Source organism: Echinops telfairi, unplaced genomic scaffold, assembly GCF_000313985.2.
Source record: "Echinops telfairi isolate 266 unplaced genomic scaffold, ASM31398v2 ScPeMD7_3533;HRSCAF=4204_0, whole genome shotgun sequence".
Lineage (NCBI taxonomy): Eukaryota > Metazoa > Chordata > Mammalia > Afrosoricida > Tenrecidae > Echinops > Echinops telfairi.
Genome location: NW_022107431.1, coordinates 12727778 through 12747318, shown reverse-complemented (window position 1 = coordinate 12747318; position 19541 = coordinate 12727778). Strand labels below are relative to the sequence as shown.

The following is a 19541-nucleotide window of genomic DNA, read 5'->3' as shown; positions in this document are numbered from 1 at the left end:
CCCTGCACCAGCCTCACCACTGTTCTCACGTTTGCGCCCATCATTGCAGCCCCTGCATCCAGCCTTTTCCTCGATAGTCTTCCTCTTCCTCAATGATTTTCTAGAATTTTATTTCTATTTTGAATGCAGCCTTTCCTTTTTAAAGATCTATACTTTCTATTGGTTACTGCTGTATTATTTTATTTTACTAAAATGTTTTCTACAAAGTTTGTTTTTGTACTTCTTTTTTTCAGGAGCCACAGACTCTACACGATCTGGTAGGAGAAACAAAAGATCAAAACTACAAAGGAATGAAAATAGCGGGCATCAAAAACAATGTTTTAAGACAAGTATCTTTTAGTTTATTAGATAAAATAAAAACAGTACACATTATTTTCAAACAGATAGGAAAGGAAAAGTAGTAAATAGATAGGATGACATAAGAGCCTTCTAATACACTCAATTGTCTTGCTAAAATAAACAGTGAATATCTAGTTGGCTACAAAAAGCTCTAGTTGTAAGGAATGAATCAATCTTAAATGGGGAAATGAATACATAGTACAACTGGGTGTATTATTAACATGACATGCACCAAGCCACACTTAAAGATACGGAGACATTCTGATGCAAAGTTAGCAGAGATAATTTTAAAGCATCCTGGAATATATCCAACACCAAATCAACATTAATATCTGAAGATGAACTGAAAGAAATAATCAATTTATAACTTTTGAGTACTTGGATTAGCTAATGTGACAGCCTGACTTTGCAAAAGCAAATCAAATGTAGTCAATTTAATTTTCTTTGTGACTGAATAACAGTCCGCAAAGATAGGAAGCACTTGAAAAACAGAAGCTTTTTTAGTTTCAGTAAAACGTTTTTTGTCCCATTGTACATGACATCTTTATAAGCTAAGACTATGTATGTGGTATGGTATACTGTCCTCCACGTTTGGCTATCAAGAATCTGATCCTAAACTGGAGCTCTTTGGAGGTACTTTCTGAAATTCATGGTAGAATTCTCTGGAGTGAAAGCTTGTATGCAAGAGTTGAGAAACCAGCAATTAGTTAGTTCTCCAGCTATTACTAAGCTGTATCCCAGTATTGGGAGTTGGGACCGAAAGTCAAAACAGCCTTCAAATATTTTCATTCTCAAAGAGTAACTTAAATTTGTATAGAAATCTATTAAGATGTGAGGAGTACTTCTGGGGCACAAGAGCTACCTTGTGTGGAAAGACTGGTTTCATGGGAATATAAAATAAAAAAATTCCACACTATGCTTATTGGCCAGACATTGAGTTTGGGTACAAGTGTCAAGATGACCACTGACCAGAATTTTATGGAAATGAAATATGTTTTTGAAAAAAAGAATAAGGAAGAAATCTGAAAGTAAGGGAGAAAGAGAAGAAAGAAAGGAAAAGAGAGGGAAGGAGGGAGGAAATAAAGGCAAATATACAATTTCATAGGATTGAAAAGCACTCGGCACACACGATCTAATACAACCCTCTTCTACGCAATAGTCATCATGCTTCGATTAGAACACGGCACCCTGGTTTAGTCACCACGTTCTAAAATGCTGCGAAGAAGTGGAAATGGTTGTGAAGAAGAGCAACACAAATGATTGAAAGGCTGGAAAATGGATCCTGGGCTGAAAGGTTCAGAATTTAGTATGGTTTTGACGAGAAGAGAAAATAGACAGGAATGGTTGTTATCATTTTCAAGTCTATAAAGGGTTTGATTGAACTTTACTCCCTGTAGGTGATTTCCATGCCTGCAGAGGATGGAAAAAGCAACAACAAATCACAAAGGGGCCTATGTTGAAAGCAGCCATGCTCAGATGGGGCCATAAGGTAGCCATGTCTGCCATCAGGGTGATGGCAATTTGAAATGACTCCTAAAGCCCAGCAGTGACGGGCCTCTGTGTCACATGTGACATTCCATGTGATTTCTAGTGGGGAAAGAAGGACAACATCAGCATCTTTGCAGACAGACAGCAATCTACAGCCCATTGGCTGCCTATCTGTTTTCATACTGCCCATGAGCTGCGAATGATGTTCCGTTTTCAAAAAAAGTCATTGGGGGGAAAAAATAAAAAAGACTATTTTATGATGCCTGAGATTATATAAAAGTCCATTTTATTGTCTATAACAATGTTTGATAGGGACACAGCCCCTTCCATTCATTTCCATCTTGGTGGTGGCTTCTTTCATGAGTTGAGTAGACACAACTGAGATCTCACAGCCTCTTATAGTGGCTACTGACGCAGTACCTAGACGTGGTCTACAAAGTCTAGAAGCTTTCTTGGTTGTAATAAAACTGAACTCCCCTGGGATCAACTGAGGAATACAAGCGGCACATCCTTTGAAGTGTCTTTGAGAGCGCCTTGGGTCCGCAGAAGAACACACCAATGCTGCTGCTGTAACAGGGGCGAGAAAAGGCAAGCGTCACAAGGACCAAGGCAGAACTGTCATCAGTCAAGGAACAGTGGCGGCTCTTTTGCTGTTGTTTTCTCCTTCGACCCCTTCCTCCATAGATGTGCTTTCTTTCCTCTCACCACCCCTCTCTCCTGCAGGCTCCCAGAGTCCTGTGACATGCTCGTTGCTTAGGCAGGCGGACCCAGGATTATGGACACTGCTGGGGGCTGTGTAGGCTGTGGGGGAGTTCTGACATGGAAGTGATGCAGCCTGGACTTCCAGTCAGGTGACCACGCTGAGATCCCCTGGTATCGGTCACTAGAATGTAAGCACTACGAGAGCAGAAACGTGGCCTGTTTTATGCGTCACAGTGATCCCAGCACCCCGTGTCTGGGAGGGCACACTCAGTCAGTCAATAGCTGTCTGTTAAATGAGTGAATAAATGGTTCTGCTGCCTAGCAACTCTGCGGTCCTGGGGCAAACACTTGACCCACGTCTCTGCATGTGTAAAACAGATACAAAAAGAATGATGCTCGTTTTATTAAAAGCAGGATTAGCTAATACATTCCTAAAGGGTTTGGAACAATATTACCCTCCTCTACACTGCCTTTTTATAGAAAATAAAATAAATGTGAAAGTATAGCAACTTAGTCTTTATCTTCTCAGAGAATTACTTGGAATTCTTAAAGGAGGCCAAAAGGAGAATATAATCTATACCAAACAAGCTATTGTTGAAAATCTAATCACCAAACCCAGTTTTCTGTGCCCATGACATCTCAAAAAACAGCGCTGAGGAGCTATATTCGCAGGCAATGGCTGTCTAAGGGATTCTCACATTCCTCCAGGACCCTCACTGTTAGCTTTGGTTCCTCACAAAGCACCACAGGTTGTGTCTCTGAACGTCAGGGTGGGCCAGGCTCACTAGGGAATTCCCAAGACAGTCTTCCCTCATCTTGACTTTAGCTGGGTTTTTTTGGTGTATTTTCCAAACTTCTGCCACAAACCAAATAATAACTCTACCACTGATGGAGTAGTGATTATGTATTGGGCTGCTAATAGCAAGGTCATTAGTTCAAAACCACTAGCCCTCTATGGAAGAAAGACAAAGCGTTGTACTTTTGTAAAGAGTTCCAGTCTTGGAAATCCATAGGGGTTGTTCTACTCTGTTCTTTAGGGTCTCTTTGAGTAAGAATCAACCCAATACTATTGAGTTTGGTTTGTGTTTTTGAGCCTACTTCAAAAGATTTCTACCAATGTTGTCAGGAGAGATCAGTCCCTGAAGAAGGACATCATATTTGGTAAATTAGAGTGGTGGAAAAGGAGAGGAAAGCCTTTAGTGAGATGGATTGACACAATGACTCCAACAATGGGCTCAACCATGGGAACAGTTGTGAGGATGGCACAGGACAGGGCAATGTTTTGTTCTGTTGTGCACAGGGTTGCTAGGGGTCAGAACTGACCCAATGGCACCTAACAAGCAACACCACAACCAATTTCTGCAGTCTGAAATGGATCAAACATGCAATCAAGTTGCGTTGATAATTACTGGTGATTGTGATGTGAGATGAACAAGAAGGATTGGTAGCTGAACAATATGGCCTTGGTGATGGAAATGATGCTCATAATAGCAATCTAATTATTGCAAATATCTTTTCTTATACAGCAGACATAGAAGCACTATATGTAGATCTTAATATACAGGAATCAAATCAACCACATCTGTGTAGAGATTATGGAGAAACTCAACATATTTAGTGAGACTAAAGTCAAGGGTTATCTGTGGGACAGACTAATTGCTCTCACACAAATGCAGTGGAAGCTGAGCTAAAATAAATCCATGAGAGCCAACGCTTGAGGACATCCCACCTGAATTTTGAGATCATCTCAAGAATGCATTTGATTGATTGAACATTAATGACCATAGACCAGGCACGTTGTGCGACGGCATGAAGGACATTGCACATGAAGAAACCAGAAGGTCATTGAAAAGATAGGGAAGAAAAAAAACGACCAAAGTGTATGTCAGAAGAGATTCTGACACTTGCTCTTGAACATTTTGCTAAAGCAAATGAAGGAATGATCAAGTAAAAGAGCCCAACAGAAGATTTCAAAGTCTGATTTGTGAAGACAAAGCAAAGCATCATAATGAAACGTGCAAAGACCTGGGGTTAGACAACCGAAAGGGAAGAACATTGTGGTAGTTACACAAATTTCACGTCAACATTAGTGTAGGGGTTAACCCTCCTCAGAAGAATGCACTACAGAGGACGACACTGAAGCTACAGCTCAGGGAGAGTCTGCTCAGAACACACAGGAGCAAAATAAGAGGAAGGAGAGAGAAAGAGAGAGTGAAACGCATGCTCACCAAGCTCTGAGGATGATATGCCTGCTTGGAGCAGCCAGTGCACTAAGAGGACTATAGGGCCAGCCCCACCATGAGATACGGCATCCTCTCACTGATCCGTAGCAATGCAGGGGACAACATTGGAGACACAGTGTGGGAATTGTGCCTGATCTGACCCCACCACACCAGGGTGAAACACGAAGGGCATGCAACAGAGCAGCAAGGAGAGCAAAGCAATGAAGTCCCTGGGGAATCCCAAAAATAGATGTCAGGGGCAGGGCATGGGCCCTCATCAGACTCGATCAGAAAACATTCATAAAGGTCAACAGACAGACCTGGAACTATTTATAGGCTTTTATGCCCATGTATATCTATGTAAGATAGGCAGGATAAACAATCCCAAGGAGAAAACAAGGGGATCAACATTTATGAAGGACATGGGAGAGGAGGAGGTGGGGGAAGGGTAGGGGGAGCCAACAAACCCAGGTACACGGGAACAACAAGTGATCTAAAATTGATGGCGAGTAGGGTGTAGGATGCCTTGTAGAGCTTGATCAAATGAAATGTAGCTTAGAATTAATAAAAGCCAAATGAAGGTCCAACATGAGAGCGGGATAAGAGGAAAGTAAAAGGAGAGGAAAGAACTAGGAGTCAAAGGACATTTATATATTTATAAATATAGGCATATACATATGTAAATATATTTATATATAACAATAGGCACATAGATCAATGTACACACATTATATGTTAAATATTATGGTAGCAGACGGACATTGGATCTCTGCTCAAGTACTCTTTCAACTCAAGAACACATTGTTCTAATAGCTTGCCATTCTGTGATGCTCTCCTTCCAGACAAGATTGCTAAAGACAAAATGGGTGCATAAGCAAATGTGGTGAAGAAAGCTCTTGGTGCCCAGCTATCAAAAGATATAGCTTCTGGGGTTCTAAAGACTTGAAGATAAACAAGCAGTAATCTAGCTGGGAGGCAACAAAACCCACACGGAAGAAGCATACCAGCCTGTGTGATCATGAGGTGTTGATGGGATCAGGCATCAGGCATCAGAAGACCCAAAATAAACAATTGCATCGATGCAAATGAGGGGGGCTGAGAGGAGGTGGAGTGGAGACCCAAAGCCCATCTGTGGACAATAGAACATCCCCTCACAGAAGGGTCACAAGGAAGGGACGAGCCTGCTAGGGTACAGTAAAGTATTGATGAAACATATAACATTCCTCTAGTTCTTTAATGCTTTCTCCCCACCACGATCATGACCCCAATTCTACCTTCCAGAGCAGGTACAGATAAGAGCTCTTGACACACGGAGTCCAGGACAGATAAACGAACAATAATGGGAGTACTATGAGGGTAGGGGGAAGTTGTGGGGAGAAAGGGAGAACTGATCACAATGATAGATGTATAGCTGCCCCCCCCCCCCCGCCCCAACCCAGGGTGGGATGAACAACAGAAACATAAGTGAAGGGAGACAGCAGTCAGTGTAAGATATGAAAATAATAAAAATTTATAAATTATCAAGGGTTCATGAGGGAGGGAGGATGGGGAAGGGAGGGAAAAAATGAGGAGCTAATACCAAAGCTCAAGTAGAAAGAAAATGTTTTGAAAAGGATGATGGCAACATATGTACAAATGTGCTCAACACAGTGGATGTATGGATTGTGATAAGAGCTGTAATAGACCCCACTAAACTTATTTTTTTTAAAAAGTGTAGGGGTGGAGTCTAGCCTGTCAGTCAGGTCACTGCCTAATGGGCGTGGTCCTCTCATGGGGATTCTGGGAACTTCTTCTCCTTCCTTCCACACACATACTCTTCTCTGTTATACCTTCCTATTGAAGAGCCACCCTTGGAGAGCAGGAGGAGCCACTTGCCGAGCTGCACCAGTGCTGACATGCTTCCACCGCTCTTGGACCCACAAGAGTTTGCACCCACCGGCCTGTGATCTTCCTGCATTTTGAATCATTGTGTGACTGTGTGAGTCTGAAGGATTTATGGACTTATCATATTGGACTTATTAATATTGGACTAATGGGCTAATGTCGCACTTAGAGACTTGATCTGGACTAGGCTGAATATAGAATTACTCTTTAGTATAAAACTCTTTCATATATATGAGTGTCAGTGAATTTGTCTCTCTAGTCAACCCAGTCTAACACAAACACACTACGTATTTATCTGGCTGAATGAACAGAAGTAAAAATGGAAGTCTCGAGTTGAAATGTTGAATGGCTCTGTGGAAAAAATATTGAAGATGCAAGAGGCATCCAAAGAAGATGGAAGAATATACCATCATTATAGCAAAACCAACTGGTTGGTGTTTAGCCATTTCAACAGCCAACATATGATCAAGAACTCATGATACTGAAAGAAGAAGTCCAAGCCCTAATGAAGACATTTGTGAAAAACTAGGTAGAATACAAATTGTGATGTTTTGACAAAGAGATGCAGCAATGGAGAGGTTCACTCATCTATGTCATCGTCTATGTCAAGAGATCTGGAATACAGCTACCATGCCAACTGACTGTAAGGGACTCCTATTTGGACCCATAGCAAAGAAAAGTGGCTCAAGAGAATGTGAAAATTATTTAAGCAATATCACCTGCAAGCACATCCTTTGGACATGTTAATCACTAGGGACCAGATGTCCCTGAAGAAGGACATCAAGATTGGTAAACGTAGAGAGAGTGCATTGACACAGTGCCTGCAACAATGGCCCAAATAGACCAGTGCTTGTGAGGATCATGCAGGAACCTGCAGCCTGTTGTTCTGTTGTACATAGGATCACTCTGAGTCAAGTCAGAACGGTCTCGATGCCACAGGACGACCTGACAGCAGTTGAGATAAGTTGTCCTCAAAGTTTGCTCTGCATAAAATCAGCTAGGCAGATTGTTAAATGCCTGGTTTCCTACAGTCATCTTTAAGCCTCACAGCCTTTTTGACAAGCGTCTCCAGTGTGAAACATTGTCTGAGAGAACTTCTTCAAACTTCAGGACAAACCCATTTCAGTTGAGTCAGTTCTGACTCAGGATATTCTTGTGTGTAAGAGAGGAGGGCTGAGCACCACAGGATTTTTTTGGCTGTGACCTTGCACAACTAGATCTCCAGATTTCTCTTCCATGGTGCCTCTGGGTGGAGTGGAACTGCCAACTGTGAAGGTAGTAGTTGAGCCAAACTGCTTGCCTCACTCAGGAACTTTCACTACCTTTATTTTTCATACTTGTCTTTATTTGGTGTTTACAGTGCCTGGCTTTTTTTTTTGCTTATACATTTACATGGTTCCCTGCCATTTTTATATCCACATTTTGATGATGCACAGGATTTCTGAAGAAAACAATATGGACTATGTCTAGGGCCATTAAACACATAATAGAAATGGATGGTCCTATCACATTTCGTGTTAGGTTTGGGGCTCCTAATTGCAAGGTCAGCAGTTCAAAACAACCAGCTGTTCTGCTGGAGAAAGAGAACGAAGGCTTTCTACTCCTGTAAGGATTTACAGTCTCAGAAATCCACAGGGGCAGTTCATGCCTGTCCTATAGGGTGACTATGAATCACAGTGAGGGTAAGTTTTTTGATGATCACATTTTGCACTCCAGCTTCAAAGGGATTTCTCTAGAAGCACTATTTTTAAAGATCACAGTCCCATAGTTAAATCCTACAGAAAAAGTGTTTCTTCAGAAATAACTTCCCACTGAGCAATGTGATGGATGACTGAATGCAGCCAACCTAAGGCAATCGTGGTGGTGACAGAAGGCAGTGGAGTGGCTGAGATTACTGTTGTTTCTTCCCCTTTGTTGTTGGGTGGCTTTGAGCATGACACTTCTCAATGGTCTCATTTCCTCATTTGTGCATCAGGAAACATTCCAGTCCTGGCTCCCAGAATCTCTGGGAGGATCAGAAACGACACTGCAGGTACGGCTATTAGCCCTGTGTTTAGGACATAACGAGGTTCCCCTAACACTTAGCTCCCATTGTTCTTCCACATGCGGTGTGCTGGTCTACCTGCTTCCTGGAGCTGAACAGAAGATACGGATGTTAAGCCGCAGATGACAGACTCATTGAACCAGCACTGCCATGTGGAGCTCTGGACTAAAGCTTTTCGAATGACGTTAGATGGGCCAGCCAAGGCCCTTCCCAGCGAGGCGCCCAGGCTTGGCTTTGTGTCTGATGCCCCGCGCTATCATTGCATCTCTTTTCAAAGGTGCTGTGATGTGGGGTGGTATTTCCCAGAAGAGTTGGTGTCTCTGAAGAGATCGCCCACTGACCTGCTCCCAATAGGCTGAGACTACCCTTTCCTTCTCAGCCGCGCCAACTGTTTGCAGAACCAGATGATGCCCTTTGAAGCTATGTTTTGAGGCTCCCTTTCAAAGGACTCTGTGAGCTGCCAAGTGTGCTATAACCCCCCCACAAACCCCCACCATTCCCTGGCCCAACCAGAGGGAACAAGGCTACCCTGCCTCTTTTGAAGTTGTGGCAATTACACTGAACAGTTCAGTACTCCCTTTGCCATACTCAGGGCCCAAAGCTCACTGATATGCCGCCACCAGAAGGTGGCACCAAGGCTGTCCACCTCCTGGCCTGGGTGCAGGTGGCCCGCCACTAGCCCTCCCCTGGCTCTCTGAGCACCACTCACCCCCACCTGGGTTCTTCTTCTCTCGTCCTGGCCCCCTGGCAGCCCGGATGTCCAGGAGACAGCATCTGACAAGCTCCACAGCGTGGGGAAGGCAAACACGCAGCAGCTTGGTGTGTGTGTGTGTGTGTGCGTGTTGTTGTTGGTCGTCTATCTTTTATGAGACCACGGACAAGTGCTACAGACCCCTAATGGTAAAGACCAAAAAAAAAGCTCTTCGATAAAATTTAATTGCCCAAGATTGCTTAGAATTAAAAAGAGCCACCGTAAAAGAAGGATAAAAACGCAAGGCATCCGTCTTCTGTTTACAGCCTGCCTGCTGCTGAGCCGAGCCTGGGCAGGAGGAGGTGGAGGGGTGGGTGCCTGGATCAGCCAGGACTGCGTGTGGCCAGGGATCAGCCAGAGTGGCAGGCGGCCTGGGCTCTGGCCAGGATGCCTTTCCATAAGAAGGCTAACAATAATCCACGTAGCCCACTCTGCTTTCTTTCTCCACATTTGGTAAACAATGATGGGCTGGGGGCATTTTGTCACAAATGGTGCCCCGCATGAAAGATATACCCAGGGTCACCCACCAGGACCTTGGAGCCCAGCAGCTACATGGGTATGTGGAGGCCTCCCTGCTGCCTGCAGCCCTGCTCTCTTTAAACCACATGCTTATTTTTTATGTCTTGCCTTTTATGCCTGGTAAGTTATAACCCTGCCGGGGCAGACCCTAAACCCTCTTAAAAAAAAAAATCAAATTACTTTATACCCCAAGCACATTCTGCAAATAAAATCGATAAAAAGAAGCTTCTAGTGGATTTATGGGGGCTTAGAAAGAAGACAACAGGACCGGGAGGCTTGGTGGCAGACAATGGGTCCCAGCGCGCGTTTTTCATCAGCCATGCCCTGCAGAGGACCCCTCCGGTCATGGTCTTGGGCATGACACCTTCTCTGCCAGCACCACCGATGACAATGGCGTCGGTCAGGTTTGTTGTCCTTCGCCTTGCTCCTCAGTGATTTGTAGCAGCAGAGCTGCTTTCCTCTTTGGGCCTAATGAGGAGCTCTGGTGGCATAGTGCTACTCGTTGGGCAAGGTCAGCAGTTTGAAACCACCAGCCCGTCCTCCGGAGAAAGAGGAGGCTTTCAACTCCTTTAAAGAGCGACAGTCTTGGAAACCTGCAGGAGCATCTCTCCCCTGTCCTGCAGGGTTGCGGTGAGTCGGCAGCAACTTGGTGGCAGCAAATGGTTCATTTTCAGTCCTCCTGACTTAGCGGTGCTTTGGGTGGGAGTGACAGACTGGCTTCCCCGGCAGTGATGGCTGTGACTCCTTGCCCAGTTTCCACGGGCACCATCTTCTCTGGCAGAGAGGGCTCATTTGCTTAGCCTGTGGCCTCGCTTCCTCAACCTTCTCCCACTCTTGCCACTCGCTGGCTGTTGGACACAGAATGAGGACTTCAGGTCCATGGATAAAGCCTGTCTCCAAGGAGCTTAGACACAGCGAGGGCTGGAAGTGCAGTGCAGATGACAGATAGCTTTGGGCCCCAGGGGCAGGGAGGAGCCATTTCCCATCAGATTTATTTTCTCTCCTGTTATGGATTGAGTTGCGCACCCCAAATAGTTGTTGCAAATCCTAACCCCTGTATGATGGCTAAAGCCCCATCTAGAAACAGGGGTCTCATGGCCGTGATATTGAGGCCTTTCCCATATGCCCATGGACGTATGGGAAGTCTTCGAGTCCATTCTGACGGTCTGAAGCACTTCACTTTTGAGCTATGAAAGGGGTAGTTTAGGCCAGAAGCTAGGACTAATAGAGGGAAGATACAAGGAGCCCTCAAACAGTGCAGGGGGCAGGGGGAGGGGAGGGATGGAATGAGAAGGTAGTGGAATTTCCCCATGAATTTTCGGAAGTCAGTAGCTGACATTGGGCACATGTTCCAGCGCATGTTGTTCATTAGAAATGTCTCCAGAGGACTCATCACATGGAGGTGACCAGGAGCTTGGAAAGAGAGGCTGAGGGCAGACACAGACCTTTCCCAGACCCCACCGTGAGCCCGCCCTACAGCTGGTCTCTTGTAGGCAGGCTCTCACCTCTTAAACCAGGCCACACATTTCTATTCACCGGATCCACTCACTAGTGGTATCTCTACCACCAGACTAAGTGCTAAGACACTCCCTATGAAATGCTAACACATTGACTTCTTTGTACCTAAACAGGAGCCCTCGTGCTGTAGTGCAGGGTCTGAGTTAGGCTGCTCACCATAAGGCCAGAAGTTCAAACCCACCCATGACCCTGTAGGACAAAGACGGTGCTTTCTACTCCCGTAAAAAGTTAAGAGTTTTGGCAACTCTCAGGGTCAGAGGCAGTTCTACCCTGTCCTTTAGGGTCCTTTAGGGTCCTTAGGGTCAGAGTTCAGGCTTGAGTTTGAGGTTTGGTTTTCATGCACAGACATCTCCATATTTTAACATAATCAACAACTTGATAGGCAATTCCACCAAAGAAACCTTCCGAAAAAACAAAACAAAACTACCGTCAAGTTGATGTCAATACATAGTGACTCTCTAGGACAGGGTAAACATGCCCTGTGAGTTTCCAAGGCTGTAACTCTTTTATTATGATTATGATTAAAAGAGCATTTTATTGAGGGCTCTTACAGCTCTTACAACAATGCACACACCAATTGCATCGAGCATATTTGTACATATGTTTCCATCACTAATTTCTAGACATTTACTTTCTATTGAGCCCTTGGTATCAGCTCCTCTCCCATCCCCCACCTTGTGACCCCTTGATAAATGATTATTATGTTCATATCTTGCACCGACCACTGTCTCTCTTCCCCCACCGTTTTTGTTGTTCGACTGTAACTCTTTACCGGAATAGAAAGCAGTCTTTCTCCTGAGGAGCACGTGGGTGGTTTCACACGACTGACCTTACGGTTAGCTGCCAAGCTTGTAACCAATAACCCACTGTGTACCAGGGCTATGGGACATCCTCCTGGTGTTCACCTACCTCCCTGCAGCGCCTTATCCCCCAATTAGAGTAATGATGGTAAGGCGCATTGAAACATTACCTGACCGTAACCAGAGTGCTGGTCATTGTAAGGCTGGTGTTCAATTATGCAAACCCGGACTTAGGAGTATGCTGGCTTTTTCTCTTTCATGAAGTTTTAATTTACCGTGGGTTGGACGTCCTTACGTCGCTTTTGCTTTGGTTGTCTGAATATTGTAGAGCAGAACACTTAGGATGAATATTTAGAATATCTTGTTAGATAGTAAGGCCCTGAATGCTATCATCGGAATGCTAATTAACAACAACAACAACAACATCATTTGAAAGCATTTCGCACATATGCATGCACAAACGAGAGCTGAAGGGTGTGTCCACAGCAAATGTGGGTCCAGATGGACACAGTTACTCTACTTAGTCTACAGGTGTTTTCTCGTTCGTGAAAACAATGGGTGGCTTAAAGAATCTTCACACAACAGGAATAAAGAGCTCTCAGTCGTTTAGTAAATCAGCATAAACATAATCGGGTCGAACAGTTTAATGCTAACAATATCACTTTTTACTTTCCCCCCTTTAACATAAACATAAACAAACACACACACATACTCCTCTATTGAACTCATAGAAAATATTCAAAGATTTTGTGGTCATTAATTACACCTACAAGGCATGGTGAGGTTATTAGTGGATAAGTCAACAGCAGCACGCTACAAATGCCATCTAAACTGGAAGATAAAAGATACAAATCCTATGGAAAGTCATTTCCTCAAATAATTGAAAACAAGGGGTACATAAATCCAGAAGGTGGAGTATGTGTACAATGTGTGTTTATCAAGAAAGTGGCTGGAAATGAGGGAGATATATTTATTTTCATTCTGTCTACCTTCTTGGAAGAGATTCCATGATTTCTGAACATTTGTCTAAAGCTGGGGAACATATTGAGAAAGTGTACCTAAAAATGCACCACAGCTTCCAGTTTGCAGCTTCCCATAGATCGATAAGATGTGGCTGTAAATGCATGTGTTTACTTAGCTTGCTATTCGTTAATTTTACAAAAAAAGAGTTTTCACTGTTTTTGTGCTTCGAATAGTTTTCTGGGCTCATCTAACATAAGCCATAGGGCAACAATTGTCACATAGCTATGAAAGGGGTAGTTTAGGCCAGAAGCTAGCCTATGGAGCATTTCAAAAAGAGTGATTTTTTATATATCCGGTCACTATTTGTTTATCTTTTTTTTTAAAGCTATACTTGTGATTTTGGAATACCGCAGGTGTGATTATCAAAATTAGTCACAAACAAAAGCCAGAGAATCCTCTTTCATATTTTCAACTTCATGTCTTTGCTCCATTTAATTGTCTTCCCCGTGTCCCCTTCCCTTATTTGTATGCATTTGGCCGGCCATCAGTTTGTTTCTCCATCACTGTTATTTTTTCAATTTTCTGGTTCCTTTAGAGCCTGCATTCCCTCTTTGATGTGCTCTGCCCTTCAAGCTTTATAGTTGGTGCTGTTTTTCATGTTCTCTCTCTCTATTTTTAAAAAGCCCTGTTTTTGCCCCTCGTTCCTTTATGCTTTTTTTAGTTAACTCCTTCTTCTTAGAACAAGAGCAAACCCCAGCTCGGAGGGAACAGGTAAATGTTTTTGAAAGAGACAGCCTCAGTACTCTTGGCTTCTTGGCGCTGATGAATAGAAATGATTGAGAGCCTACTTCAAAGACCCTCAAAGAACAAAGCCTCTTTTCAGAGGTCACTAGCAAAGCCACCCATTCCTCCTGACCCATCGTTGCCAAAAGATATGAGCTAATGACAGGCCCCACTCGTCTTGTAAGAGTAGCCAAGTAGGCTAGCGATCGAATACATCGTTGACATAATAAGGGGGGGGACATACTGTTTATCTCTTTAATAACCATCTTGAGGAAAATTAATGTTACTTTGTCCTTTGTGCAGAACAGTAATTGGATTGTGTGTTTCATTTATATCTGGACAAAGGCCAGGATATTGAAATACTTCTCAATATTACATTTTCTTGTTTAAAAATTAGATTTTATTGGCATCCTCGTTCTGAGATTTCTTCATTAAAAGCTTCATTAAACATAAATCTTCTTTCTACACAGCAGAAACAAAATCATTTTCAGGGGGTCATTTTAAAAGTCTCTTGGAAGGGAGGCACTAAGCTCTTCTCTGGTGCTCAGTCTCTTCTCTGAGATACGATATCCCACTAGTGACCACTGTCTACCTGTGTCTAATATTAATTACATGGATGCTTGAAGCTCTACCACAGGTTTCTATGCTCTAGGAGCTAAGGTTATTAAAGTAGGCTGTGTTACAGGTGGAAGCAGTGGTGGTTCAGTGCTAGGCTTCTCTCCTCCCACGTGGGGCACGTGGGTTCGATTCTGAGTCAGTGTACCTCATATGTGGCCACCACACGTCTGCCAGTGGACATGCGAGTATGCTCTGATGCTGAATAGGTTTGGGTGGAACTTCCAGTCTCAGATGGGCTGGGAAGAAAGGTCAGCTCATCGGCTTCCGATAAGCAGTGGATGAAAACCTTATGAACCACAAGGGTCTGAGGTTGCCCTTAGGTAGGAGCTGACTCATTGGTAGCAAACCGCCGTCAAGTGTTAGAATTGAGAGTTGGGACATAAGCTCTAGAACAGGTGTCCTCAAACTACGGCCCGCGGGCCACATGCGGCCACCGAGAACACTTATCCAGCCTGCTGGGTGATTTTGCACCGTTTGTTTTTAACCTCAAAATAAGATATGTGCAGTGTGCATAGGAATTTGTTCATAGTTTTTTTTCTTTAAACTATAGTCTAGTCTTCCAATGGGTCTGAGGGACCATCAACTGGCCCCCTGTTTAAAGAATTTGAGGACCCCTGCTCTAGAGCATTGTTTCAGTGACATCCAACCTTTGGGGAGAACTTTGAAGGAGAACATTGATATAGGTGCTGAACTGCTGAATTCAATTGGACTTTGAGTCCATCTGGTGGCCTTGTAGGCTATCAACTGAGCTGCTCTCTACAAGGCCAGCAGTTGGAATCCACCCATTAATGCTCCTGGGAAGACAGAGGCTGTCTGCGACCAGAAAGATTTAAACACTCAGAAACCTGAAGGGGTAGTTCTACTCTGTCCCATGGGGTCACTGGGAGTTGGAATTGACTTCGTAGTATTGGTGAAGGATCACTACAGCTTACAAGTTTGACACGGGTTTCAGAGAAGGGATGAGCCCGCTACACTAACTTGGTAGATTCACTTCTCAGCCGGGCCCAGCATCGTTTTCTGCACACTGTTTGGGCAAGCTCATCTGTCTACTCCTCTCGACGCTCCAGGTTTCTGGCTCCAACTTTCTGGAGGGAAGGGAGATAATGAAATATTTTGGTTTGAAAGGTGGTCTCCACAGGGCTGCCAACCTCACATGTAATAAGGATAAACAAACAGAGGGCACAGAAAGTGTCAACCTGAGCCAATTCTACTGAGTTGGATCCTGCGTACGGCCTAAAATCCCAGACCCTCTTACAGGTGTGCCTGTCAAGAGCCTGCAAGGGGGACAAGGTGGCCTGTGGCCACTGCGAGTGGTGTGCTCAGAGCCCATGAACGATGATTATTTTTTCCTCCAAAAGGAGAAAGCAACAATGAAACCCCCAGGTGGTGATGTGATGAGCTTGTGTCATGCTGTTTGTATCCTCTGCCTGGAGTCTCTGTCAGTGAACTGCAGACAGAACTGCTCAGCATCTGCCCCGAGGTCAGGATGGGGTGATGAGTGGGTAGCTGCCAGGGATCAGAAGAGGCAGGAGGTCTAATTCCAGAATTACGGGTAGAGTACGTGGCAGGGAGAAGGCCAGTAGCGGGTTGAGACATCTCTGGAGGGGACGTACCGCTCTCACTCACTGCCATCAAATCAATCACGACTCACTGTGACAATACAGAGCAGGGTCAAACCCTGTGTGGGTTTCTGAGATTATAACTCTTTATGAGAGCAGCAAGCCTCATCTTTCTTCCATGGAGCAGCTGGTGGCTTCAAACCATTGAACTAGAAGTCCAATACATCGCTCACTTGGTCACCAGAACTCCAGGAATGGAGTCTCTGAAAGTGTCTTGCTAGAGTTGGAGGCCAAAGCGAACCAGGGGACCCCAGGGAGTGGTATCTGGGGAGGGTCCTCAAGGCCACCTGCTGCCAAGCTTGAAGGGCACCTGAGGTGATCCCCAGAGGGCAAAAGAGAGATGCTTCAGATAGAGAAACAGGCCCATTCACTCCTCCCATTAACCCTGAAGACAAAGGTGTGGTTTTCTTGGGTGTTCTTGAGGACGTCTTTAACGTACAGTTCAAATCAAGCACTGCCCCAAAGGTCCCCTTCCTAGAGGATGCTGGGCCATGTGCCATCAGGAGGCACACATCTCCTCTGGAAACACTTTCGCTTCCAGTCCAGTTCAGGTTCCTCAGAGCAGCGGGGGCACAAGGGATAACTCACTGCCAGCGAGTCAACTCTGACTCATACCAACCCTAAAGGGCAGGGTAGAACTACCCCTGTGGGTTTCAAGAGCTGTAACTGATGGGGGATGAGAAAGAGACTGATTTAGGTAGTTGTTGTTAGCAGCTGCCAAGTCAGCTCTGACTCTCGGAGACCTTATGTGGAGCAGAATGAAGCGTCACCTAGTCCTGTCCCATCTTTCTGATCATCGGGATGTCTGAGCCCACTGTTGTAGCGATTGAGTTAGTCCGTTGAATGGGGGCGGGGGAGTCCTCATTTCTGAACAGAATGACAGGGACAAGACTGCTCTAGGGGACATCTAACAATGATAACTGACCAGTGCCTTCTATGTTACCACATTCTTCGGTTGACTCTGTTTTTCGTTTATAAAGATAACACAGTGAGTAAATAGTATGGTCCATATTTACAATGGGGAAACTCTATCTCTGATCAGCTACCTCTGTCTGAGATCACACATTTGGTAACTGCTGGACTCAGGAGATTGTCTGGGGACGACTCACTCTCATCTTCGGGACCCAGACTCCAGACCTTTTGTCCTCCACATTGAAGTTATTATCATGGTACGCACACTAGTAAAGATGATACTGATTCGAGTAGTAATAGCAGCTAGCATCAACCGACTCCTCCTTCCTTGCAAAGCACTGTCTTAGGTATTTCAGTTGTAAGAACATTCAATCCTCCCACAAGCCTAGGAGAGAAGCTCTACTGGCTGTTTACAGAGGAGAAGACGGAGTCAGTGGGTGGTTAAGTAACCTGCCCAAGGTCAACTGTCATTAATGGCCTCCTGGCTTCTCCATCCTAAATCCATCTAACCTCCATCCTGAATCCCTGCTTGCTGTTACACACTTTCTGTCTGCCTTCACTAGACATGCTAGCTATTGTTTCCGGTTGGGCAGAAGTGAATTCTCAAGCTGGGTAATTAGAGTTCAACTGGGCCCACCAATAAGTTCTTGAAAATAGATACAGTTTAAGAAACACCACCTTGAAATTGAGATAAAGTTTGAAAAAATTACATCTTAATCGATACACGCCAGAGGCTGAAAGCCAGGTTTGTGGTTCCTGCAACATCCAAACCACCGACCTGCTTTTTGCTGAAGACAAAGGTTACCTCACAATAAGAGGTCCAGGACTACAGATTAACCAGCTAGTGCCCGCGGGCTTCCATTTTAGCACTGATTTAGGGTTCTCCAGAGCATCTCAGAGCCGGCAGAGGAACAGAGGTGACTTGCCTTACCTGGGGTGATTGTACGCTATCTGTCTGAACTCGTTGTTCCAGTTGGGTCTTCCATAGAAGGTTTTTTGCTTTAAGCCCGTAATCACGTCAGTCTTTTCATCCCAGTGCAGAGCTATGTGAATAGCCTAAAGTAAAAATTGTGGAATTAGATCACATTTTTTTGGGGGGGGGAATATGTGCCTACTAATCAACAAAAGATGAAGTGATTATATTCACTTATAGATCTAATAATGCAAAGATGTCTCTTATTGGACTAGGAATGTTTATTGTTATTGTTAGAGATCACAGACCCTACATTTTAGGACTGGCATTAATCTCCTGAATCTTTGTAAGGATACAAAATACCTCTCATGTTGTCGGTGAAACATTAAATCCGTTTAGAGCTTGTTTTTTTTTTAAGAAGCTTGTCATACAGCAAATATGGTTAGGGAACAGGTGTCCCGATCTGGGGAATATGAAGTCCTGTGGGTTTGGGAAGGACATGGTCAGAATAAAGACATGCAGAAGCTGAGTTGTACCCTTGAACCTCCCTACCAGGTTGAGGTGGTAGCAGGTGTCCTGTCTAGTTTCCGTGCTGGGAGGCCATTCAGTCTGGCAGATAGCGCATGGTGGCTCCAGCAAGGGCTGGGGCTGGAGCCTCGTGTCTTTAACCTTTCAGCACACGCCGGCAATCATCCCATAACAAGAAGACATTCAGAGTCTTTCCATTTGGATCCTGAATGAGATTGTTTGAGTTGCTGTCACTTGTTTTAGTCCCAACTGGACTCTGATGCCTGCTTGCTTCTTTACCTCTGTGTCCCGTGGGCTGAGGCCTAGCTCCCTCAACCGCTCTTGAACTCTAGGGTGCTCAAATGTGTTCTTTGACATGCTCTGACTGTGTTGGCTTCCTGATCCATTTGAAGGACAAATCTCTGGACCCAGCTGCTCTTCCAGTCTCCACCCCTGACTTGGCTTCCGTGGTTCCCTTCTCTCCAGTCCTGGAAAGGAGGCTCCACCGAAAATCATAGGAGCATCCCCAGCAGCCAGTACTTCACAGCAGACTGGGATTTAACAACCCGGGTCATGTGGATTTTCCACCAGGACTGCCATTGGTGGGAAAAAAGAGTAGGGCTGGACCCTCTTCTTTGGTCGGGTTGCCAGGGGAGAGATTGAAGCACAGAGCAGGAGATGAGGGCTCAGGAATAAGACCTGGGCTGGGAGATGATGATTTGTTCAGTGCCGGCTAGTTGGTGCTGACTCAGCGACCCTATGTTCAACACAAGGAAGCATTGCCTGCTCCGGGGCCCTCCTGACAACTGTTCTGCTTGAGGCCACTGTTGCAGCCACTGCAGCCACCTCCTGGAGGGTCAATCCTCCTCCTGGAGGGTCAATCCACCTCCTGGAGGGTCAATCCACCTCCTGGAGGGTCAATCCACCTCCTGGAGGGTCAATCTACCTCCTGGAGGGTC

The 19541-nt window shown here is 44.9% G+C and overlaps 1 protein-coding gene across 1 annotated transcript in view; it reads right to left on the bottom strand.

Moving 5' to 3' along the window:
• Positions 1-2267: 2267 nt before the first annotated feature.
• The window catches only part of NOX3 (NADPH oxidase 3), a 74531-nt gene continuing 57257 nt past the window's right edge, over positions 2268-19541 (bottom strand). Inside the window, exons 12-13 of the mRNA XM_004701935.1 lie at positions 18094-18218; positions 2268-2394 (exon numbers count right to left, since the gene is read on the bottom strand). Coding sequence (XP_004701992.1) covers positions 2268-2394; positions 18094-18218 — 252 coding nt within the window. The remainder of the gene's footprint in view (positions 2395-18093; positions 18219-19541) is intronic.